Source organism: Lepidochelys olivacea, assembly GCF_965140295.1.
Source record: "Lepidochelys olivacea isolate rLepOli2 genome assembly, chromosome: 5".
Taxonomy (NCBI): domain Eukaryota; kingdom Metazoa; phylum Chordata; order Testudines; family Cheloniidae; genus Lepidochelys; species Lepidochelys olivacea.
Window position 1 is genome coordinate 72,812,593 of NC_140415.1, and position 25,893 is coordinate 72,838,485.

The 25,893-nt window shown below is 43.7% G+C and overlaps 1 protein-coding gene across 2 annotated transcripts in view; it reads right to left on the reverse strand.

Annotated features, from left to right (window-relative positions):
- Window positions 1–25,893, reverse strand: part of MCC (MCC regulator of WNT signaling pathway) — a gene marked incomplete at its 5' end in the record, with an annotated part of 360,091 nt that overhangs the window by 291,217 nt on the left and 42,981 nt on the right. For both annotated transcript variants that reach the window (XM_084628620.1, XM_084628619.1), the window contains one exon: window positions 20,607–20,854. In XM_084628620.1, the coding sequence (XP_084484746.1) occupies window positions 20,607–20,854 (248 nt within the window). The remainder of the gene's footprint in view (window positions 1–20,606; window positions 20,855–25,893) is intronic.

Consider the following 25,893-nt stretch of genomic DNA (forward strand, 5'->3'; position numbering starts at 1 on the left):
AAAAATAAACAAAAGGCTTATTTAATAGGAACAAAATCACAAAATCAAAGATGAAATAGTGAGGAAAAACAAACACATACAAGTTATGCAGAAAATAAACATAAAGACACAACTTGAGGCTTACGCTGCTATATTAACTAAATTCCCTTTTCTAAAATAAGTTATCTGTTGCCTCTGAGCAGTCCCCCAGCATACCTCCACCATCATCAAGGGGAGGGGTCCAGTGTTTCACTGACAGCTTCCTGCTTAGATGCTGCCCCTCAGTGCCTGGATGTCCCTTTAAACCCCTTCTCTTTTCAGGGTTTTCAGTTCCCCCCCCCCTCAAACTATGGTGATTCAGAATGGGGGAAACTCCCTTCTCTCAGTTTTCCAAGCCTGAGGTTTTCTTTTCAGTTTCAGGATGTTTCAGTGTTTTCCCATTACCTCTAATGGTCCACCATGGGCTTCTCCTGGCTGGACAATGGATGGGTACTTGAAGTTAACTTTGTGTAAATAACTGACTTGGAAGAAGACCCTCCAAACTGTGAGGTTTATTTGAAATTGGTGAACCAGACATGAGCACACTATTCTATATAAATAAATACACAGATTTATAACCACGGTCTGTATACACATCTCATAATGACCATCATGTTCAGAACTTCATAATCTTATCTGACATTTTTCAACACAATATCAGGGTATACAACCAACTGATTCAATTTCTTATTCTTTGGGGTTCAGACCCCAGTTTCTCCACTTGAGGTGTCTGGATCCTGATTGTCACAAATGGTGTAAGTATACTTAGTCCCGCTTCAGCATGTGGGGATGGACCAAATGACCTCTCAAGGTCTACTGCAGCCCTACATATCTAAGATTCTATGATTAATTCTCACATCAATTTTCAATAATATGAGGCTTCTCTAGTTTTAACCTTGCATTTTTATACATATTAAATCCAATCCTGTGTATTAGGTAGATCCAAAATTCTAAAATTTTTATTGTTCTTCTTCAGTATATTTATCCAAATTATTAAAATGTTCATATTCTGGTACTGAACTATCCTCAAGCTTGCTAAATCTATCACCCCAGAGTTTAGCAGTACCAGCCTCTAGAATCTGAGATAAGATCTCCAATTGCAGTAATTTTGTGTTGCTGAGATTCCTGTTGCTACACCCTAAAATTAGGGAATTACTTTTGTAATTCCTTTAAAAAAATCTGCAACAATTTTGGGAGGATTAATCTTCATTCTCACTCTCCAGGAACAAGCAGGGGTCCCCTCTTTGTAAAGCTCATGGTCTGGGTGGCTGACACATTAACAAAAGGTTCTTTTAAAATATATGCAAAAAGCAAAATAAATCTGAAATCTTAGAAAAGTAAATACACTTAGTGCCTGCATGAAAACCAGAAGAAAATAAACTTGGTGAGCCAAGAACAAAACTATGATGTAATCATTCAAAGTCAAGTGTCATGTTATCCATCAGACCATTGGCCTAGAAAGAAAGTATCTTGACTCCAGCAGTGACCAGCACTTGATGATGCTTCATTTGAATGGAAAACTTCCTACAACATACTGGCCAATTGTGCAATGCAGTTTCGTGGTTGGGAAAGTTTCTTTCCAAATCCATGAAGATGATCAGTTTACAGCCTGAAGCATTCAGATTGATTTCAATTAAAAAAAAACTTTTTAAATTGCTATCTTAAAAGCTTTTAAAATTACTCTAAAACAAATGTGCAAACGCTCCTCTTTTAATGCACAGCTACAGGTTTGCACGTCTAGTAAGTAAGAAAGCAGTAAGCAAAATAAGCCCCTAGGAAATTCTTTTATGCTACAAGTGAATCTCTTGATAGATCAAAGGGATAACAGGATATTCATGCTTAACTAAACACCATTAAATGAACAGAGAATCATTTTCCTAGCAGCTAATCAACAATTTTTATTGCACGAACAACATCTAAAAAGCTGGCTAAATGGTATCACAGAAAATCGGAACTGGTTCAAGACACCATAGAGCACTGCCACATGTTTGGCTTGAGTTAGATGGCACTGAGAGATGTTTTTACATTTATTTTTGGATAGTGTTACTTGGTTTATGATACCAAGAATATGACTAGCAGTGATATGTTGTGCCTTATCCACATTAAGACCCTGGGCACTAGATTAACAAACCAAACCTAATTTGAATGTATTCCTTCATTAATCTTGACTGACATGAAGTGATTGCTACAGGTAAGAGAATTTCATTAAATATGTTCTTTAAAAATGCTATATAAAAGAGTGTCTAAAACATATCCAGGCAAGAACAAGAGGATACTATGAATTGACATGTTTTTGTAAGCAAATACAGTCTCTGGCAGTATATTGAATGTCATCTGATTAGCCTCAGCGTGGCATCACCAAGGAGCAAGGGTGTGGGTGGGAGAATAAAAGCTCATATCCCTTGGAGGGGATAAAGTACTTCCTTTCCACTCCCCTGGCGATGGGAGGAATGGAGGCTGGAATCTGCCACAGGATCTTGTTATTATTTTGAATAGTTTTTATTACAGGTAATGCCACTCTGGAAGGACCCTCGGAGGCAAGAATGTCCACCATTGGGTCCTCCGATTCAGTTACTTCCTCCACCTGTAGGCCCATGTTACAGGCAATGCGGCGGAGCAGATCCTGGTGTGCCCTGTGGTCAATGGGCAGAGGATCTGAAGCTGACACTCCTGCCTTATGAGGATGATGAGGTAGCAAGTGAAGGTACAGGGTCTTCATGGCCCTCTAGCTGCCTGGGTTGTTGCTGTGCTGCGCTAGACTCCTCCACTGGTCCAACCGGGTCAGATGTGTCCTTTCCTAAGGGTGGTTCTGGAGCCAGTTCTGCCGACTCCTCTGTAGTATGAAGGGGTGGCCTAGAGAGGATCAATTCCGTAACCTGAGAGGCAGGTCTACTCATCGGTGACCGGGAAAGGTGACGTCCTAAGGCCACCAACCTAGAAGCCCTCGAAGAGGTACCCTGAGCCTGATGGAAGCCCAGAGGGTCCAGAAAGGCCATTGTGCAGGGGGTGGCCATTGCGGCAGCCAGTCCACTTACACATACATCTCTTCACTGTTTACCGGACCTATGTCTACTGCACCTTGAATAAAATGAGTCAGCCTCTGAGTCTGAGGATCCCGAGGGCGACGAGATGGTGGTGCTGATGACCACTGAGCCGGCGGTCAGTGCTGTGAAGAGGTCGGGGATCGGTGCTGCAATGATTGCGTCGAGGATCGGTGCTAGCTGTCCCGCGACCAAGACCACTGCTGCGTGTCCGGTGCTGGGGAACAGCTGCTGTGCTCCAGTGCCTCATGTCAGTGCCAGCCCTGTGAGGGTGTTCTAGATTGGTGCCAACCCCTCGGTGCTGGAGATACAGATTGTTGCACTCCCGGTGCCGTGCGATCTTGTACCAAGTCGTAGTGCCAGAGAGTGTTGTGGCAATGGGGACCTGGAACAGTGTCAGGAATGGTGCCGGTCCGGCGATGAGGAGACCCACATCATCGCAGACTTGCCTCTATGGAATCAGTCTAGGTGAGGCTGGAGACTTGTTTCTAACGGCTGGGGGTTGAGGTGCAGTTATTTCAATGAGCTCCTTAACAGCCTCAAAAGCATCCGGGGTGGAGGGGGGCTCCAACACCTCCACCAGGCACTGCTCCGCCAGAGAGTCACTAAGCACTGGGCTCAACAGTGCCGTCTGGGGCGCTGGCGTTAACAGCACGAACTCTTGCTGCTTGGGAGACGAGTCTTTCCTCTGAGCAACAGAGCATCTCCTGATGGTCTCACAGCTCTCTGAGGAGAGCGCCCTCTGTCCACCTTCTTATGGCGCATGTGGGGCACCAGAGACATGGAGCGGTGCCTGGGATCTTCAGTGCCGAGGATCTCTCGCACCAGAGTCCTTCCTCAGCACCGATTTGCAGACCGACGCCGGGGCGCTCCGCACCGAGCTCAGGCCTGGGCCTTTGTGGTCAGGTGCCACTGGACGGAGTGCGGCTTCCATCAGTAATTGTTTTAAAAGGAAGTCAAGCTTCTTTTTAGTTCTAGGCTTGAAAGCCTTACAAATCTTGCAGCGCTCAGACTGATGCACCTCCCCTAGACACCTCAGCCACGAGTCGTGAGGATCGCTAATAGGCATAGGCTTTCGGCATATACCGCAAGACAAATCCTTGGGCTTGAGACCCTGAAGCCCAAGGCGGGGTGAGGGATAGGAACGATCCCACTTACCAATTTCTATACTAACTAGAAACAAAAATACTATACTATAAACTAACTATAGACTATTCTATACTAACTATAAACAACTAACTAAAACAAGAAACTGGGTAGAACTAGGTACTAGGCTAAAACTAAAACTTTCAAGCAAGCAAAACGCAGTTCCAACGCCGCCATGGACGGTAAGAAGGAACTGAAGGGGGGTTGGGTTGGCAGGGTCATATATTGAGCACCATGGAGGCACCACTCCAGGGGGCTCCCTAGCCGACCCGAAGAGAGCTGCTAAGGGGAAAAGTTTTCGACGACCGTGCACACGGCACATGCACACCTGATTGGAATTGACATGAACAAGCACTCAAAGAAGAACTGACATTTCTATAGCAACTTTCATCCCAAAATCCCAAATTTTACAAGCTTCAGTATATTCTTTGCCAGAGGATATTGTGAAGGACAAGACTATAACAGGGGTGAAAAAAGAACTAGATAAGTTCATGGAGGATAGGTCCATCAATGGCTATTAGTCAGGATGGGCAGGGATGGTGTGGCAAACAGAGGCTAGGGACAAGCTGGGAATGGGCAACTGGGGATGGATCACTTGATGATTACCTGTTCTGTTCATTCCCTCTGGGGCACCTGGCATTTGCCACTGTCGGAAGACAGGATACTGGGCTAGATGGACCTTTGGTCTGACCCAGTGTAGCTGCTCTTATGTTCTGTGGCAGAAGGCAGTTGCTCTTTTCCTGTGCACTGTTATATCAAGCACCACTTCAGGACGGAATGTTGAAAACACAATAGCCAATGAAACTACAGGGACAATTTTAGGTAGATAAAATTTCTTTAACCAATTCAAATTTGGCCAAAATACCCATATACTTGCAAAAAGTGTGCTTTTATCTAATGACCATGAATGGTTAGGATCTCAGTTTAATATTTTGTCTGTAATCTGTATTAAAAGGCCAATAATCTTTTCCTCCAGAAATTAATTAGCCCTACTAAAAAGTGTATGAAAGAAAGAGGGTGCATTTATCTTGAAATAGCACAAAGGTTAGATGAAGTTCAAATGTGCCCTCCAAACTATATAGCTGGACTATAAAACACAAATATTTATATATGGTTGGACAGACACCATTATTTTCTCTTATATAAAAAAAAATCCCATGCATAAAACTAAAGAGCTATAATCTGCCTTCTTTGCACCCCACATAACCTGGATTTTCATCTGAATTAAATGAAATCATCATTATGTGGGCATGCCATTTCAATGACCGCAACAATCCAAAGTCTGACACGTTGCCAATTATGTCAAGGAGGGTGCACAACATTCAGGACGATGGAAGAGGAGGGAAAGGAGATAATATTTGAGCTGAGTAAGCTAATATTTTTCTTTTGTTAAAAAAAAATAACTAAAACTGAAAAGCAATGTTGTCCCTAGCTCTGGGTTGGAATTTACCAATATCACATAACCATAACAAACATGCAGAGCATCAAGACACTCACACCTACCCACAGCAAAGGCTGTGCTGGCTGTCTGCCTGCAGATAACCCGGCAGAGGGAAGGATGCGGGAAATGTACTCCACCACAAGCACTTTCCTGGAAGACTTTCCACAGCTAGGGGCCTTTTGCCAGAGTCTACAAAACAAAAGCCTATTGTGAATCTGGACCTAAATATCCCACTGTGGCATATTTAATGCTACATTACTAGTGCCCTACCAAATTCATGGCCATGAAAAATGCATCACGGACCATAAAATCTGGTCTTTTGTGTGCTTTTACCCTATACTATACAGATTTCATGGGGGAGACCAGCATTTCTCAAATGTGGGTCCTGACCCAAATGGGAGTTGCAGGGAGGGTTGCAAGGTTATTTTAGGGGAGTCACAGTATTGCCACCCTTACTTCTGCACTGCCTTCAGAGGTGGGTGGCCGGAGAGCGGCTGCTGTTGGCCGGGTGCCCAGCTCTGAAGGCAGCGCCCCGCCAGCAGCAGAGCAGAAGGCTGGCAATACCATACCATGCCACCCTTACGTCTATACTGCTGCCTTCAACATTGGGTGGCTGGAGAGTGGTGACGGGTGACCGAGGGCCCAGCTCTGCAGGCAGCAGCACAGAAGTAAGGGTGGCAGTACCATACCAGGCCATCCTCACTTCTGCACTGCTGCTGCTGGTGGCTCTGCCTTCAGAACTGGGCTCCTGGCCAGCAGCTGCCGCTCTCCAGCTGCCCAGCTCTGAAGGCAGCGATGTCACCAGCAGCAGCAGCATACAAGTAAGGGTAGCAGTACCACAGCCACCCTGCAATAACCTTGCGACCCCCCACAACTCCTTTTTGGGTCAGGACCCCTACAATGAAATTTCAGATTTAAATAGCTGAAATCATGAAATTTACAATTTTTAAAATCCTACGACTGTGAAATTGACCAAAATGGACTGTGAATTTGGTAGGGCCCTATATATTACTCAACTTACTTTAAACACCCTGACAGAGTTTCAAATGGAAATCACACAGAAGTTAGCAGATGAAGTACTCCCATGGAATCATTTTTTTTTTCCAAATTTGCCTATATCACCCCCTGGATATAAAAAAACCCCAAACAAATCGAATGAGAATCCCAGCAACTCTCAACTCAAGCATTACATAAGAAGGCAAATGACTCCAAGAGGTGACTCACTTCTCATACCTTAGCAGGGCATGCCAGCGGGGATATCCAGAAGGAATAATGTCCCAAATTGGCAAGGCATCTGCTGCATTCACCATCTTAAATAAGAGTTGGTCATTGAAAAATCTACAACTTTAAAACCAAACTACAAATCTTCAACTCAAATGTTAATTCCACCTTGACATATGGATGTGAAAGCCAGATATTGATCAAAGATACAACAGACTGCTAAATGTCTTCAAAAGCAAATGCCTCTGAAATTATTAAGAATTAAATGGATTGAATTTATAACCAATTTTGAGATTAGTCAGAGTTTAACAACTCCTTATCTCCAAAGTTATCTAGAAAAGAAGATGGAAATGTCTAGGACATGTGTTCAGACTGAAGCCAGAGCATGTGCCATGGCTGGCATGCCACTGGGCAGCTGTAGGAATATGTAAAAGGGGACAATCAAAATAATCCCTCCACTAAACAGTACTAAGAGAAGGAAAACGTATGGGACTTCTCAACACAGAGGATATGCAAAGAAGGGCCCAGGATAGACAGGGATGGTGGAGACTTTTTTGTGCCCTAAGCAATGAGTGACAGGCTAAAGATTCAGATTTGGCTGTGGCAATAATGGCTCCCAAAATCTAAAAGAAGCTCCAAAGACATGTTTTGTTTCAGAGAGAGTTAGAGCCAGTATGGTGTAAAACAAATTTACGTACTGCTAATTCTACTAGCATAGTCTCTCCTTCTACCCTCCAACAACAGTGGTATAATGGACAGACAGGTTACAGTATCACCTACTGTAAACAAGACTGCAAAGAGTTCTGAACTCCTTTGCCCCCCATGGATTAACTAAACCTTAGTAACAACAGCCTTCCCTCCCATCAGAGCAACTTCCAGAGCCATAGAGAAGGAAGAGACTATAAGTTAGCGAGAGAGAAAAAACAAGTAGCAGCACATCACCCAGTGGGGAAGAGGCTAGGATGTAGGGTGTGAGAAGAGAAGACTATAATGAACAAGATTACCACCAAGTAACTCTCCCTCGTCATGTATGTCTCTCTCCAATCCTATGACTGTGAATTAATAATCAGACAGCAGATGTAGCAAGTGGTAACTCCAAGAGGCAGCACACACTTACTGTGTGACTAGCATGGCCCCACAGTCACACTGAGAAACAGCAAGGTCCAGTTGACAGTGACATATTCAGGACATAGGTCACTGTCATTCATGTTGACAGCATACCTAGCATACCTTCGAACTGGATGCTTCAGCACATGCACTCCCATGAAGAGGAGACTTCTCTAGCCAAATAGTGTCTGACAAGTTCAGAACAAAACCAACAATCTGGACATGTGCTGTGAGAATGCAACCTAAAACCCACCAAGCGATGATGGTTTTTGTCACTGCCTTACCCTTGTAAGCGAACAAGGCTTTGATCATTTACACTTTTGAGAATGGGGAAGGCAAAATTTGATAATATTCTTACCATCCACTAATGTAGCCTCTTGTCATGGAGGAAAGGAGATGAGAGGGGGTTTGCTCAGGTGGAATTTGCTATTCACCTTGTGAACAAATTCACAAAGAAAGTTTAAAATGAGCTTCCTGAAAAGAACTAAGGAGAGAAAATGAAACTGAATTCACTCCCTCAACTGTCCAAGATCAGCACAATAAGAAAGGCCATCATAACTGAAGAAGTCTGTCCTAAGGAATCAAACGAAGGTCACATCTGAACCTGCAGGATAAAGTCTCAATGATGGATCATCAGATGAATAACTGATATTCGAGACCCCCCCCTTGAACACTGACTGAAGGAAATCTAAAACATCCTAGAGCAAACAAGATAGGCAATAATGCCCCTAGTGCCACAAGAGGACACAGAACAATTCCAGATCAGATTGGGGGGAGGGGGAAGACTTTCCACTGCTCTCCAGACAGCCTGACAGACCAGAAGAGAGATATCCCTTTAAGAAACATCTTCTTTCAACTTGCACATAGCCAGCCTCAGTTGAAGCTGGTTGCAGAGCACACGGCCTTGAGGAGGCAGGTGCAGGACATAAGGAAGTATCCACAGTGGTGCTCACTGGTAGGCTTGTAAGATTTGAAAGCCCACAGAAGCAGAGTCACTACAGACCAGCAAAATCACAACACAACTACTTTGACCCGCCTGCCCTTCCTCAGCACCTTGGGAAGCAGCATGTCCCTCAAAGACAGAGGGACGGAGGCGCCATTCTCCCAGACAGTGCAAGTGCACCAGACCACACGGGTTTGTCACAGCCCTTTAGATACAGTGCCTTTGGGGTGAAAAGGTAAGTTTCCATCCAAGTTCCTAGAAGCAATCACCTCCATAAGCAGGGGCACACAAGTACCTTCTTGCATAAACCGCCATTATTGGACAGTAACAGCAGACAAGGATAGGAGAATTCAGGTCCAGGGGCTTCCAAGGACCAAATAATGTGGGAGGCTCACAGCTTAAAGTGCCTGACGTCAACCTGCATTCCTCCACACGCCAGGAAACTCAGCTGACAGATTACAGCAGATGTGCCAACCCAAGATACTCATGTTGATGGTGATATAGAGGCAGGGGCTTGGGGGAAAGGGAGGGAAAAAAGGGTGTATAGAGAAACTCACCAGTTCTGAGAGGCATGAACTGTCAGAGGAATAACAAGGGTTACTCAAGGGGAGGGGAATATATGGGCAACAAGGCATTCAGCAAGGAGCAAGTACTAGGAAATGAAAGCCTTCCACAGACAGATAGTCAGGGCTACATCCAAAAGGGTTAATTGCTGGGAGGGATGGTGCTTATTCCTATGTACAAGGAATCTATTCTGAGACATATATGAAAGTACTCTATGCCTGGATACAAGCAGTCAGGAAACTGAGGGTGCACAACTGAGCTTGTCAAGATGGCAGTTTAGAGGGATTCTTTTTGGTGAAAGTTGGCAACCTTTCCACTAGTATTTGGTAAATACCCTGGGACTGAGGAAAGGGCACAGTGCTAAGATGAAGTGGCTGTCCCACTGGGTGAAATGCAGAACACATACAGAATTGCGAGCATATGAACATGTAAGGGTGTACCCTACAATCTGCTGAGCAGTGACAGTCAACTAGGAACAGGGACGGGAGGAACCTGGGAATTTCTTTCCGTAACCTTGGCAGCAAATAGTCTGGTTTAACAGCCATACAGAAGGACTGGAATATTTCAGTTCTTGCACATGGAAAAGTATCAGGAATAGAATCCTAGGATGTGTTCTTCTAGAGTGACAAAAGCCTCCCTTGCACAGCAGGTCACGAAACCATATTGTGATGGATTGCCAATATCCCATAATATCCTGAACAAACATTACAGAATTGAGATAAATTTTACTGAATGAAGTTAAACCTTATTGACTTAGGATTAATATCTTTGGAGTTCCTTGTATTATAAAGGCAAATGTTTATGTACTGTTGTGAGATTGTATGGAACTTCTTTAGCAGAAAGACGAGATTAATGCAATCTCCGGAAGGTATGAGGGTTTCGAAGGTCTTTTTGGAGCAATACATGTGAATGGATTTCCTTAGAAAATACCCTGAGGTGAGGGGAATGCAAATGCCCCTGCTCCAAAGCCCACCTTTTGAAGATATGCCCAGAGAGACCTCTGTTTCTGGAAATTCCGGTTCCAAGATCCCTGAACTGAACATGTTGGGGGTATCATTGTTCTGACCTGAAACTCTGATGAACTTGTAACCACAAGGATGCCCCTAGGGTGAGGTATTAAAAGACTGCACTTGCCAGAGCGCATGTGAGAGTTGGGGTGAACTCTGGTAAGCTTATTAACATGAGTATAGGTTCTTTTATTGTTTTTAATATGTTTTCTCTGTAATGCATTGTAGCTCAGTAGGCCTGCTTAGAAAGAGTTGTGTGGTAATTTATATCTGTAGTAATTACACTGTTTTCTGTCTCTGTAAAGAATGCAAGCAGGTATCTTAGGGCAACCTGTCCAGGCTGGAAATGGTAACAAAGGCAGGGAATTCTCCAGTCTGGAAAAACCCTAGTCAAACCCTGCGTGTCTCCACCCAAGAGAGCCAACAGCTGGGGTTCCAGAAGCCAAGATCTGGGCACCCTTGCTGAACCACTGATTCAGAGATTCAGGCACAGCTGCCCTGAACTATGACACATACCACCTTTAAATGCCACAGTTTCCCCATTAGCTAGATGGGAACGAGACTCCCCTACTTCAGCCCAATTCTTTCATGTTACAGTTCTTCTGAGAACTTTCAAGTCACTGTGAAATGGCAAAACATTATCACTTGGACTCCCTTAGAGCTAACAGAGGATGCACCACATATAAATCAGTCAGCTGTCCAATGCTGTATACCTGCCTTGAAAAATACTAAGGAACAGGGCTAAGGAGCAACAAAATGTCTGATAAATAGACCCCATTACTGAGACACAATTTCAAGTGCTTTCCTGAAGTTCTGAATAGGAAGCTGGTTCACACACAATTTCCCTTTCAGAGGAATTATCCCTATCCATTCTATGCAGCCGTCAACCTGCAGGATCAGCGCTTTCAGGTAATTTCCCCCTGACAAGCTGGAAAACAGGGCCCAAGGGGTGCATAAGATGCTTTCTGTAAGCTAGACAGAACTGAGCAAAAGGTAGGGCAGAATAGAGGAGGTAACCACTGTGAAGACAGGCAGGCAGGCAGCAGTTTATGAGGACTATGGTCCCTCTCAGGGAAGCCCACCTGTTATTCAGGATGGCTTTTCTTTATGGTGTCCGTGAATAGTTATAGTTCTCACATTTCATTTGGAAAGCATATGGATATGCAAATATGCTGAATTATGACAGGGATCACCATATGACACCGTTTCACATACAGTTTCTTACAAGTTCTTTTTCTATGCGTGCAAGCAAATTATAGTCTTCGAAGAATTACTTGACTGTTGGGGGGTTTTATGCAAATCCTTTGAAGGAGCTAAGGCAAGCATCAAGGGAGTTTGCTCTTTGCCTTAATTTCTTAGTTAGAGTCCATTTTTTTAGGCAGATTTGCTTTCTGGGAACTGGGCATCAGTGCTGGAGTTGAAAACCCCTGGAAGTGAGGAACGCCTGCATGACATTTCTGTTCCAGGACAGGTAAGGGGTGTGTGTGTAAATAAGTTGCACTAAGAATATACCCGACTCTGTATCACTGATTTTTTCTCTGAAAGAAAGCTGACCTGCAATGACCAGACATCTGCTACTGTACAACAGAGAGGTGAGAGTATCAAAAGAATATTTACATGTCAACAAACCGATCCACTACTAGTTAATATATGTTTATCTACCTCAATGTACATATAAATTAAACCAGACAATCAGAATAGCTGTACAAGTCAAATAAATCGTGGGTGAAAATTTCTGGGTGAATCTGAGAAGAATCTGCACTACTTGGGGGTAAATTTGAGCTATCACTCTGTACCTTTTAATTAAATATAGGATAAATAAATTTAATTATCACATCATCAACTTCTAAGCGCAGTTTATTTACAGGGAGATGAAATGCGGGAATAATGCAGAGCAAAAGCAATGATTTTTCAGCCCCAAATGACCTGCCTCTCATATTTACCCATAAGCTTAATTTGTGTCTGAAATGCTGGTATTCCTTAATTTTTTTCTCACGATTGGTATGATATAATCATCATTATATCAGAAGCCCAGGGGTTTTCTTTTTTAGAGGGAGAAGAGGGGAATTGGTTACAAATTAATTAATTATGAACTGCTAAACTAGAACAGCTCAGAATTGCTTTTTGGTCTGTGTTTTTTTCTTATATGAGCATCTGGGCTGTGGAATCGTATCAGAAGCCATAGTGCTCCCAGTTGGACAGCAAAACCACTCATCTGTCCAACTGAATTAAGATTTTACTGATAAAACATAGTTTTGTATAATATCTGTTCTCTCAAAAGTTACAATGTGCCTAGAAGTTGTATTTTTGAAGTCAGATTCCTTTAACATAGAAGATCCAGTAAATGTACTAGTTGTCTGTAAAATGCCAGGCACATCTATAGATATAAATATATCATAATTGCATTTGTTGCAACTTTTTGCATAAAATATGTATAACCTTTCAAAACTTTAAGAAATACAGTACTACCTATGAAAGACACCACCTTTATTCGGTAACTTTTCTGTTTTAAGAAATCACAAAAAAGTAACCTCAAACATACTGCTTGATGAATTATTATTCTGCTTGATTATTACAACGTCCCTTTTGTTAAGCAATCCATTTCTGTCAGTCTCTTGAGTGCTCATTTAAGACAGGTTTTAAGGTACCTGTCATGGCTTTATTGCCTCCGTAACTGAGTGGTGCCAACAGGTCTCTTGGCCCTGGTCTACACTAGGACTTTAGGTCGAATTTAGCAGCATTAAATCGATGTAAACCTGCACCCATCCACACGATGAAGCCCTTTATTTCGACTTAAAGGGCTCTTAAAATCGATTTCCTTACTCCACCCCGACAAGTGGATTAGCGCTTAAATCGGCCTTGCCGGCTCGAATTTGGGGTACTGTGGACACAATTCGACGGTATTGGCCTCCAGGAGCTATCCGAGAGTGCTCCATTGTGACCGCTCTGGACAGCGCTCTCAACTCAGATGCACTGGCCAGGTAGACAGGAAAAGAACTGCGAACTTTTGAATCTCATTTTCTGTTTGGCCAGCGTGGCAAGCTGCAGGTGACCATGCAGAGCTCATCAGCAGAGGTGACCATTATGGAGTCCCAGAATCGCAAAAGAGCTCCAGCATGGACCGAACGGGAGGTACGGGATCTGATCGCTGTATGGGGAGAGGAATCCGTGCTATCAGAACTCTATTCCAGTTTTCGAAATGCCAAAACCTTTGTCAAAATCTCCCAGGGCATGAAGGACAGAGGCCATAACAGGGACCCGAAGCAGTGCTGCGTGAAACTGAAGGAGCTGAGGCAAGCCTACCAGAAAACCAGAGAGGCAAACGGCCGCTCCGGGTTAGAGCCCCAAACATGCCACTTCTATGATGAGCTGCATGCCATTTTAGGGGGTTCAGCCACCACTACCCCAGCCGTGTTGTTTGACTCCTTCAATGGAGATGGAGGCAATACGGAAGCAGGTTTTGGGGACGAAGAAGATGATGATGATGATGAGGTTGTAGATAGCTCACAGCAAGCAAGCGGAGAAACCGGTTTTCCCGACAGCCAGGAACTGTTTCTCACCCTGGACCTGGAGCCAGTACCCCCTGAACCCACCCCAGGCTGTCTCCTGGACCCAGCAGGCGGAGAAGGGACCTCCGGTGAGTGTACCTTTTAAAATACAATACATGGTTTAAAAGCAAGCATGTGAAAGGATTACTTTGCCCTGGCATTCGCGGCTCTCCTGGATGTACTCCCAAAGCCTTTGCAAAAGGTTTCTGGGGAGGGCAGCCTTATTGCGTCCTTCATGGTAGGACACTTTACCACTCCAGGCCAATAACACGTACTCGGGAATCATTGTACAACAAAGCATTGCAGTGTATGTTTGCTGGCATTCAACCAAAATCCGTTCTTTATCTCTCTGTGTTATCCTCAGGAGAGTGAGATATAATTCATGGTCACCTGGTTGAAATAGAGTGCTTTTCTTCAGGGGACACTCAGAGGAGCCCATTCCTGATGGGCTGTTTGCCTGTGGCTAAACAGAAATGTTCCCCGCTGTTAGCCACAGGGAGGGGGGAAGGTTGAGGGGGTAGCCATGTGGTGGGGAGAGGCAAGATGCGACCTTGTAACGAAAGCACATGTGCTATGTATGTAATGTTAACAGCAAGGTTTACCCTGAAAGAGTGTAGCCACTCTTTTATAAAATGTGTCTTTTTAAATACCGCTGTCCCTTTTTTTTTCTCCACCAGCTGCATGCGTTTCAATGATCACAGGATCTTCTCCTTCCCAGAGGCTAGTGAAGCTTAGAAAGAAAAAAAAACGCACTCGAGATGAAATGTTCTCCGAGCTCATGCTGTCCTCGCACACTGACAGAGCACAGACGAATGCGTGGAGGCAAATAATGTCAGAGTGCAGGAAAGCACAAAATGACCGGGAGGAGAGGTGGCGGGCTGAAGAGAGTAACTGGCGGGCTGAAGACAGGGCTGAAGCTCAAATGTGGCGGCAGCGTGATGAGAGGAGGCAGGATTCAATGCTGAGGCTGCTGGAGGACCAAACCAGTATGCTCCAGTGTATGGTTGAGCTGCAGCAAAGGCAGCTGGAGCACAGACTGCCACTACAGCCCCTGTGTAACCAACCGCCCTCCTCTCCAAGTTCCATAGCCTCCACACCCAGATGCCCAAGAACGCGGTGGGGGGGCCACCGGCCAACCAACCACTCCGCCACAGAGGATTGCCCAAAAAAAAGAAGGCTGGCATTCAATAAATTTTAAAGTTGTAAACTTTTAAAGTGCTGTGTGGCATTTTCCTTCTTTCCTCCACCACCCCTCCTGGGCTACCTTGGTAGTCATCCCCCTATTTGTGTGATGAATTAATAAAGAATGCATGAATGTGAAGCAACAATGACTTTATTGCCTCTGCAAGCAGTGATCGAAGGGAGGAGGGGCGGGTGATTAGCTTACAGGGAAGAAGAGTGAACCAAGGGGCGGGGGGTTTCATCAAGGAGAAACAAACAGAACTTTCACACCGTAGCCTGGCCAGTCATGAAACTGGTTTTCAAACCTTCTCTGATGCGTACCGTGCCCTCCTGTGCTCTTCTAACCGCCCTGGTATCTGGCTGCGCATAACCAGCAGCCAGGCGATTTGCCTCGACCTCCCACCCCGCCATAAACGTCTCCCCCTTACTCTCACAGATATTGTGGAGCACACAGCAAGCAGTAATAACAGTGGGAATATTGGTTTCGCTGAGGTCTAAGCGAGTCAGTAAACTGCGCCAGCGAGCTTTTAAACGTCCAAATGCACATTCTACCACCATTCTGCACTTGCTCAGCCTGTAGTTGAACAGCTCCTGACTACTGTCCAGGCTGCCTGTGTACGGCTTCATGAGCCATGGCATTAAGGGGTAGCCTGGGTCCCCAAGGATACATTTAGGCATTTCAACATCCCCAACAGTTATTTTCTGGTGTGGGAATAAAGTCCCTTGCTGCAGCTTTTGAAACAGACCAGAGTTCCTGAAGATGTGAGCGTCATGTACCTTTCCCGGCCATCGCACGTTGATCTTGGTGAAACGTCCCTTATGATCCACCAGAGCTTGCAGCACTATTGAAAAGTACCCCTTGCCGTTTATGTACTCGGCGGCTTGGTGCTCCGGTGCCAAGATAGGGATATGGGTTCCATCTATGGCCCCACCACAGTTAGGGAATCCCATTGCAGCAAAGCCATCCATTATGACCTGCACATTTCCCAGGGTCACTAACCTTGATATCAGCAGATCTTTGATTGCGTGGGCAACTTGCATCACAGCAGCCCCAACAGTAGATTTGCCCACTCCAAATTGATTCCCAACTGACCGGTAGCTGTCTGGCGTTGCAAGCTTCCACAGGGCTATCGCCACTCGCTTCTCAACTGTGAGGGCTGCTCTCATCTTGGTATTCATGCGCCTCAGGGAAGGGGAAAGCAAGTCACAAAGTTCCATGAAAGTGCCCTTACGCATGCAAAAGTTTCGCAGCCACTGGGAATCGTCCCAGACCTGCAACACTATGCGGTCCCACCAGTCTGTGCTTGTTTCCCGAGCCCAGAATCGGCGTTCCACAGCATGAACCTGCCCCATTAGCACCATGATGCATGCATTGGCAGGGCCCATGCTTTCAGAGAAATCTGTGTCCATGTCCTGATCACTCACATGACCGCGCTGACGTCGCCTCCTCGCCCGGTATCGCTTTGCCAGGTTCTGGTGCTGCATATACTGCTGGATAATGCGTGTGGTGTTTAATGTGCTCCTAATTGCCAAAGTGAGCTGAGCGGCCTCCATGCTTGCCTTGGTATGGCGTCCGCACAGAAAAAAGGCGCGGAACGATTGTCTGCCGTTGCTCTGATGGAGGGAGGGGCGACTGACAACACGGCTTACAGGGTTGGCTTCAGGGAGCTAAAATCAACAAAGGGGGTGGCTTTACATCAAGGAGTATTTCAGGCAGGACTTCACGGAGGGTTCCAATAAGAAATGGTGCACCTAAGTTATTGTTCTTATTGGAACAAGGAGGTTAGCCTGGCCTCTGATTGATACATGGCTAGATTTACCTCGCTGCACCTTCTCTGTGAGTGACTGCAGTGTGACCTAGAGGAATGGGTCCCCTAGACGGGGGGCGGGAGGGGGGGGTTGCAAATGAGTACAAAACAAATCTGGTCTATTTCTTGTTTTGATCCACTCCATCTATCTTTTACATCTTTGGCTGGCAGCAGACGGTGCAGAAGGACTGCATGCCATCCACATCTCATGGCTGCTCGGCAGAAGATGGTACAGTACGACTGCTAGCAATCCGTATCGCCTGCCTGCTCACCATAAGATGGTTCAATAGGACTGACTGCAGGACTAAAGAGAATGACCTGGTCAAGTCACTCCAAATTTAGTCCCTGCGCCCATGTCTGCCCAGGCGCTCCCAGCCGACGTGGCCAGGAGCACCTCGGACACGACGAGAACAGCTACCAGTCGTACTGCACCGTCTGCTGCCACAAGTCAATGGGTTGCTGCTACTGTGTAACAATGCCGTACCGCGTCTGCCAGCACCCAGGAGACATACGGTGACGGTTACCTGAGCGGGCTCCATGCTTGGCGTGGTATGGCGTCTGCACAGGTAACTCAGGAAAAAAGGCGCGAAACGATTGTCTGCCCTTGCTTTCACGGAGGGAGGGAGGGAATGGGGGCCTGACGATATGTACCCAGAACCACCCGCGACAATGTTTTAGCCCCATCAGACACTGGGATCTCAACCCAGAAATCCAATGGGCAGCAGAGACTGCAGGAACTGTGGGATAGCTACCCACAGTGCAATGCTCCGGAAGTCGACTCTAGCCTCGGTACTGTGGAAGCACTCCGCCGAGTTAATGCACTTAATGCACTTAGAGCATTTTCTGTGGGGGGACACACACTCAAATATATAAAATCGATTTCTAAAAAACCGACTTCTATAAGTTCGACCTTATTCCGTAGTGTAGACCATACCCTTGGAGACACTTGAAATTCTCTCAATACTTCCTACTGAAGATCCATTCTGATGAGTTAGATTGGACACAGATACTGCAGTAGACCCAACAGTAGACTTTCAAAGTTAATTTTACCTATGTTTTGTTACTTTTACTGTGTTAAAAAAAATAACATTTAAGCAACAAAACTTACTTTAATATTCACCTGTGTACACAGTTTGACCCTACTGACTTTGAAATCAGTGTTAAAACTCCCATTGATTTTAATGGTGTAGAATTGGACCCAAAACGCATTTTGAGAACCCTGGAAGTACTGCATTGATGAAATGAAAAATGTTATTCTAGTGACTTTTAAAGTGTTCTGCTTTGTCATGTATTCAAATGGAAGGTTCAGTCCACTGTCCTACTCTATCATTTAAATGAAATGGCAGAAACAGGTTTAATAGATTCTATGGCCAGAAGGGGCCATTGTCATCATCTAATCTGACCTCCCGTATTACACAGGACAGAGAACTTCCCCAAAATCATTTCCAGAGCAGATCTTTTAGAAAAAACATCCAATCTTGATTTTAAAATGGTCAGTGACGGAGAACCCACCATGACCCTTTGTAAATTGTCCCAATGGTTAATTACTCTGACCAATATTGTGGTCTAGTCACAGTTGACTGAGCACAGAATGAGGGGGAGGGCACAGTCTGATTTCTGAGTACTAATCACGATTAACACTGCCCCTTCCTTGGCCTGAAGAAAGTCACTTAACCTCCCTAGCTAGCTTCAGCTGCATCCCCATCTGTAAAATGGAGTTAACAATACTTACTGGCAGGGATGTTATAAAGATTCTCTAGTCAATGACGGCATGAGAGAAAAGCGAGATTATCTACAGAAGTCAAGTTGCAACAATCAGTTAGGAATAATAGTTAATTATTATGAAATTTTATTTTTCACTTGCTTTTATGTTGCTATGTAATGGGATGCAGTGATTGGGGTACTGGAAGTATAAGTTTGTAGCTTCACTTTAAATAGGTATATATATATTTTTGCACCTCTTTGTGAAGAAGATAGCTGAAAGGCCTTCTTTTTCACGAGGCCTGAACTATGTGCTCTCTGTACAACCTCCAAACAAACTCCTTAATGTAAAAGTCCCTTCAAAGAAGGCGGATTCCTTTGCTGCAGGTCACCAGGACCCCTGCTGCTCAGTGGCAGCTAAATGAATTTGGAGTTTCTGTAATTTATGCACTCCATATGGACTTTGGATAGAAACTTTCAAGGGATAACAGTGGCTGACACATCACATGGAAATAAATCTTGAGGAAAGGCCTATAAACAGTCTTTGAAGACACCGGTTATTAAAAACAATACACCCTCCTCAAAAAAATCATCATCCATCAAGTTTATTTGTATTAATTAGCACATTTTGATGTCTCGTGTCTTAAGCAATGTTTACAAAGCAATAGGGAGCAGGTTCAAATAACATCACTAGCTCTCCAAGTCCTGACTAAATAAAAAGAGGATATGTGCCCCTGAAGAGGCAGTGAAACTTGTAGCTCATTAGTCAGGACTACTAGCATGCTCCAGGTCATATTATGTTTGTGCCCTGTGAAGTGTTTTTAATAGCAGCATGACCACTGAACTTCTCTGGAGCACGGGAAAAATCAAAGCAGGATAACTGTATAGAAATCATGAAGTTTCCAACAGGTCTAAAATATAACCAAAACTAAAGCAAAGTGACAGACATAAAGTGAGGCTTAATCTGCATGGAATGGAAAATAATAACATGGGCAGGGAATTTAAATGTTCAGCCTGCTTCTACCATCTCATGGACATACTTAAAAATTTGTGAAAATATATCAACAATGATAAGAAAAATATTAATGCAATTGTCCACTTAGGAAAATGCATTAAATAAACTTCATGTACAGAATTGCTCATCTGGTCAGGTGTTATGGGGGTTTTTTGGTTTGGTTTGGTTTATTTTGGGGAGCGGGGAAGGGAAGGAGAGGATTTTGTATTCTCCTCAATCATAACATACTGGACTAGATGAAGTGATTTTCTGACCCAGGCTGGCAACTCTCATGTTCGTACAGAAATATACTAAATTCTAAGGAAATCAGAATTGGACACCAGCTGAGAAACAGGGTAAGATTTCCTTGATAAGGAAGATGGACTAGAGGGTACTGTGTTCTTCTTGTCTTTAATGTTTCTACCTATATATTTCTTCAGGCTTTCCAGTCAATGTAGTCCCGAAGTTTCCTTGCACTTTAACAATCAGCTGAGCGATCTGTCTCCCGTCTTTTCAGGGAAGTGAACCTGTTGCTGCAGTAGGGTCACAATCTATGTGCCCATGAGTTTTACAAAAAGGTTGTTCCGTACTTCTCTCATAAATGCAGCAAAGAGTCCTGTGGCACCTTATAGACTAACAGACGTACTGGAGCATAAGCTTTCGTGGGTGAATACCCACTTCGTCCGATGCATGACCAGATACCATGGTGATGGGCACTTTATTCATTATTAATGATAAAAATCTATTATCTGATGATCTTGCAAAATCCTTTGAGTGAAATTCTGGCCCCAGTAAAGTTAATGGAAATATTCCCATTAACTTAACAGAGCCAGGACATCAGCATTCATTATTTATCCCTGGAGGAGTATTTGAAATTGTACCTACCCAAACTGTTATCACTGCTCGTTGGCCAGGAGGCTATTCTGTACCTTAACAACTTCTTTTTACAAGAGTCATCTGATTTCACAGAAAGTTCCACTTCCTCTTTCCTGATTTCTTGCACAAGCTGCATGCGGCACCGAGTAAAATCCCGAAAGGAAATTTTCCCATTTTCATCTGCTCCCAGTTGGTGCATGATCTCAGCAACAGACTCCTCCATATTCAACTGACGGCACACCATCAGCAAGTCATTCCTGGGCGGGGTGGGGGGGAATGGAAGGGAGAAAAAAGCAATTTAGTTCATAAAACAATGCTAACCCTGTCTAATCTGGAAATCCATTTATTCACAGACATTTAAATCTAATACAGCAGCTCTGAATTTTGTGAATCCAATAAAGGAACTGTGAGGTCGGCAGATTTCAATCACAGGAATATTGCCTGAACAAAGTAAAGTTATGAACTCCCATTTTTTCTTGGCAAAGCTGCACACGACAACCCCTTATGAAGTTGTATGTCCAGATTTTAACCATATTTACCAGAAAGATTTGGACTTCTATTCAGTTATGCTGAAGCAAAACGCACCACAGAAAGAGCAGAAAAGGGGGAAAATATTAAAAACAATATTATTAAATGTATAAATCCCCAATTTTAAGTTACTAACATTTCTACTACCAGAGATATACAGAGCCAATGAGAACTGAACCGTGCACTATTACACCAATGCTCCCCCAACTGTGATTTGCAACCCCAAATAGGGTCACGGGTCCAACGAGCCAGATTTGCCCCATGAGACACTGCCATCTGCCCCAAACATATCCAGGCCTGCTCCACAAACACCATGCCAGTAGGCTGCCATTTTAATCTACAAAATGGTGGCATCCACACAGCGTGATCTCACACATACAGTGAGTGTAAAAAAGCAGCTTCTTGGCATGGCATTGGTGAAACAGGTGCAGGCATGTTGGCTGTGGGGAGGTGGCTGTGCAGACACCATTTTGCCATTTGCACATCTGGCTGTGCAAGCATCCAAGTGAAAGACTTGAATCCAGTTCTTTGTGAGCAGCAACCTTATCAACAGAGCCTCCTCTCTGCTTGAGTTGGTAGGAGCCTGTGCTAACCTTTTCTGCGATGGAAATCTGCATTGGCTTGTAAGCACCTTAAGGCAAGACCCATATTTTCTTTTATCCCAACAAGAGTACCCTGTTGGCACTCGATAAAGAATCATTCTAAGTCACTGTCTCTGTGCTGCAAGTTCCTTGCAGACACAGGTGATGACTGAGCATCTCAGTCAGAGAGGAACAGTTTGCATCCTTTTTCCCCAGTGTGGACATGACAAAGTATCCTTGGATGCAAGCCTTTCAGTGCAAGCCTTTCAGTGATGCCATGGCTCTGCCAGTAGCTGAAATTGAACAGCTCAGCAAAATTTTCTGTGATCAATTTGTTGCCGGCACCCAGTGCCGAGAGGCTAAACAACAGCTGGAGTTGGTTCGCTACCCGGTGTGCTACACCCAATAATCACAACGGGGTGGAGAAGCAGAAAAGTTTATTTGCAGCTGCAAAAAGGTACAAGGAGAATAAAATCTCAAATCCTGCACACAAAGCAGGAAGTTACACAGGCTTTTATACATCCTTTTTCCCAGCATACTTATCCAATGGCAAGCTGCCCTAAGTATCCATATAGCCAGCCAATCCAGTTCCCAGCTAGTGCCCTTGTGCTCTGTATCATTTCTTAAAACATACATAAAGCTGCTTTATTCAGCATTGTTCTTCCATATCTGCCCTGTTTGGCCTTGCTTAGTTTCAGACAGTCTGACTCTGCAACATATTGTTGCAGATCCTCAGCATAACTGCTGTGTGTGCCTCCAGGCGGGGGGGCCAAGGATACTTGGGCCTAGTACGCAGAGCTGCTGCGAGTGCCTCCAGGTGGAGGGGGGGCCAAGGACACCTGGGCCTAGTGCGAGGGGGCTTCATCGACACTCGTAGTCTTCCATCCCCTCAAGTTACCTAGTGGCCATGCCCCAGTGTCCCCAACAAATTCTTCAAGGAATACATGCCCAAACGTTCTCTCCCAGAGTTCTGGTTCACTGTCAAGAATGAATACCCTGAACTCTGAACACTTGACTTGAAACTGATAGTGCCATTTGCAAGCACACATTTGTGTGAAGCTGGATTCAGTACACTTGTGTCCATCAAGTCTTGATACTGATCTACTGACTAGATGTGCAATTTCTATCAAGCCCATATGTCACATTAGACAGCACTAAATAAAGTACCGGTACTTAATGTGTGGATTCTTTGGTTGCTGTGTTGCTGTCTGGGGTCACAAGAAAGAAGTAAGTTTCAAAATGGCATCATGAAAGCAAAAAGTTTGGAAACCCCGCATTACAGTATCCTGTTAGATAGTTCTCACAGGTAAGTATCAGGAATAGATAATATTTAAACTAATCTCTCAGAAGATGGATGAGTGCTCCAGTTTCCATTTCACTCAGGAGAGGTAAAGCAGTAAGTTAAAAACCCAAGGAGGGAGGGAAAAAAGAAAGGAGAAATATTATTTTGAATAGTCGGTTTCAAGCCTGTTCTCAGACTTTCTGATTACTTTTTTAATAGTTGTTCCAATTGTTCAATGAAAGTGAAAAAAGGGAAGGAAAACTCTTAATTCAGATCCACACATTCCTCCAAATCTCAAAAAGCAACAAGAAAGTTGCAACAAAATCAATTCTAAGGGTAGGTATAACTGTGCATACCTTTTTGTATGAAATGTAATTAAGATTGATGCATGTAACTCAAACTAAACACACTGCCAAAAATAACCATTCAAGGACACTGGTGTTATGCTATACAAAGCACATGGGATCTTTTATAAGAGAGAAGGCAAATATGCCCATATTTATTGAAAATACAACAGTTAGCATAGGCTTTTCAGTCACACAACACATACACACACACAAAAGTCCTGCAGATGGTCTTTATAGTTACCAGTCTGTTGTAGCTCAAGTCAATCTAAAGTTAGACTGAGCACGAGTGAGGAGCTAGGCTCTGCCGGTTGCAATCTGATGCTCCGAGGCTTTGCAGGACTGAACCCAGAGTTCCATGGCAAAACACCCCATTTTTATACTTGTAAATTCCCATTTGAGTCCATGCATTTTGCAATGTCATCCTGTAATCATTAGTCCTTAACTGGTGTTAATCTTGGGATTTTCTGCTGTTATCATTTGATGGTTATTGTCGGGCTTCCCATCGTTATCTCCTATTTGTTGTCTCGCTTTCGGGGGTGCCTGCCTCACCTCTGAGGTCGTCAATGCTGCTAACATGTTTAGCCTCTGATACAATGGATATTTTCTGATTGTCTCCTGGTGTTTCCAAGTCTCTCACTTTTTCTTGACCATCTGGACATTTGTGATGGCTTTTACACCTTATCTTTTCCTGATGCATGCATTTCTTATTTACACAAACAATCTCCCACAGAAACCTTCAAAGGTATACAGAATACATTATAAATTAAGTCTTGCTAAATCTTACAACTAAAACAATTTACATTGGGGCTTCAGGCCCTCAACATTTCTTTAATCTATTTATTATAGACACAATACAAAATCCTGTCTTTTACTAACTAAACTTTATAACAGGTCCTAATTATAATGCATATGGGAAACAGGATCCCAGTCTCAGATAGTCATTCCTTTCTATTATTCAAAAAGGGTGGATGGCAGAATGAAATTAAAGTTTACATCAATTCTTATAGTACAATTATAAAATTTATCCCTTACACTGGCACTGATGTCACCCTTTGTTTTGTCTGAGGGAGGGAAGAGCCATTGTAGTGTCCCTTGGATTATGATTGTGCGATGAGGGAGAAACCTTCCACAGATGCTTACATGTCTTCCATCTTCCATCCAAAAGAAGATCCTTCTTTTGTGTTTTCTCCAGAAGGAGACAGAGCACAATTTGTAAAAGAATAATATATGGTAGCAGTTGAAAGGACAGGGAGGATAAGGCACAATGGAAAAAAAATGCCTCAACACTAACCAGATAAAAACAACACTGTATGGATTAAAAACTGGTTCCTAAAAAAGGAATAGCCATTAACAATGAGACTCCTGAGGAACAGTAGGAAGGAATGTACCTCCAGGAACTCACGGTTCAAATATCTGATATTCCCATTAATGATCTAGGCTCTGGTTCAGTGAAATACTTAAAATACATGCTTTGCTGACTCAGGGCCTTAGAACAGTGCTGAAAAAATTCACTCGCTTAGTTACCACTCGTGAATGAGAAACTCTCCCTAACCAGCAAAGGACCTATACCATCAATTTCTAGTTTTTGTGAAAAAAAATTAAGTTTCTTGCTCATATAGTGCAAATACAAGACTCTGAATTTAATTTAATACTACTTAGGAAACCAATAATATTCTGAATATTGTGCAGGAAGTTTGTATGTGTGGAATAAGTACCTGAAATTCTTATATAATAAATTTACAACATGTGTTACACTACAGCCATTTGACATTACAGTCAATGTCCATCTGTTCTATACAAAAAAAGGTATAGATTGCCTGGAGATTTATAAATTTGTAATTCCAGAACAGCTGCCCCACCAAGCCTCCTGGCACAGGCTTTTATGGTGGAACTAAAATATAAAAACAATAAAAAAATCACATTCTTGATGACAGTGTATTTTAGCCAAAAAAATTCCCCACTTAGCTTAAAAATGAGTTTATTATGGAAGATGTAAATCGCATGATGTATGCTGACTATAAATGACTGCAAAAAGAACAGGAGTACTTGTGGACTGTAGAGTCTAACAAATTTATTACAGGTTTCAGAGCAACAGCCGTGTTAGTCTGTTTCGCAAATAGAAAAGGAGTACTTGTGGCACCTTAGAGACTAACCAATTTATTTGAGCATAAGCTTTCGTGAGCTACAGCTCACTTCATTGGATGCATACTGTGGAAAATACAGAAGATGTTTGTTTTTATACACACAAATCATGAAGAAATGGGTGTTTATCACTACAAAAGGTTTTCTCTCCCCCCACCCCACTCTCCTGCTGGTAATAGCTTATGTAAAGTGATCACTCTCCTTACAATGACAGGTTTCAGAGTAACAGCCATGTTAGTCTGTATTCACAAAAAGAAAAGGAGTACTTGTAGCACCTTAGAGACTAACCAATTTATTTGAGCATGAGCTTTCGTGAGCTACTCATGAAGTGAGCTGTAGCTCACGAAAGCTTATGCTCAAATAAATTGGTTAGTCTCTAAGGTGCCACAAGTACTCCTTTTCTTTCTCCTTACAAT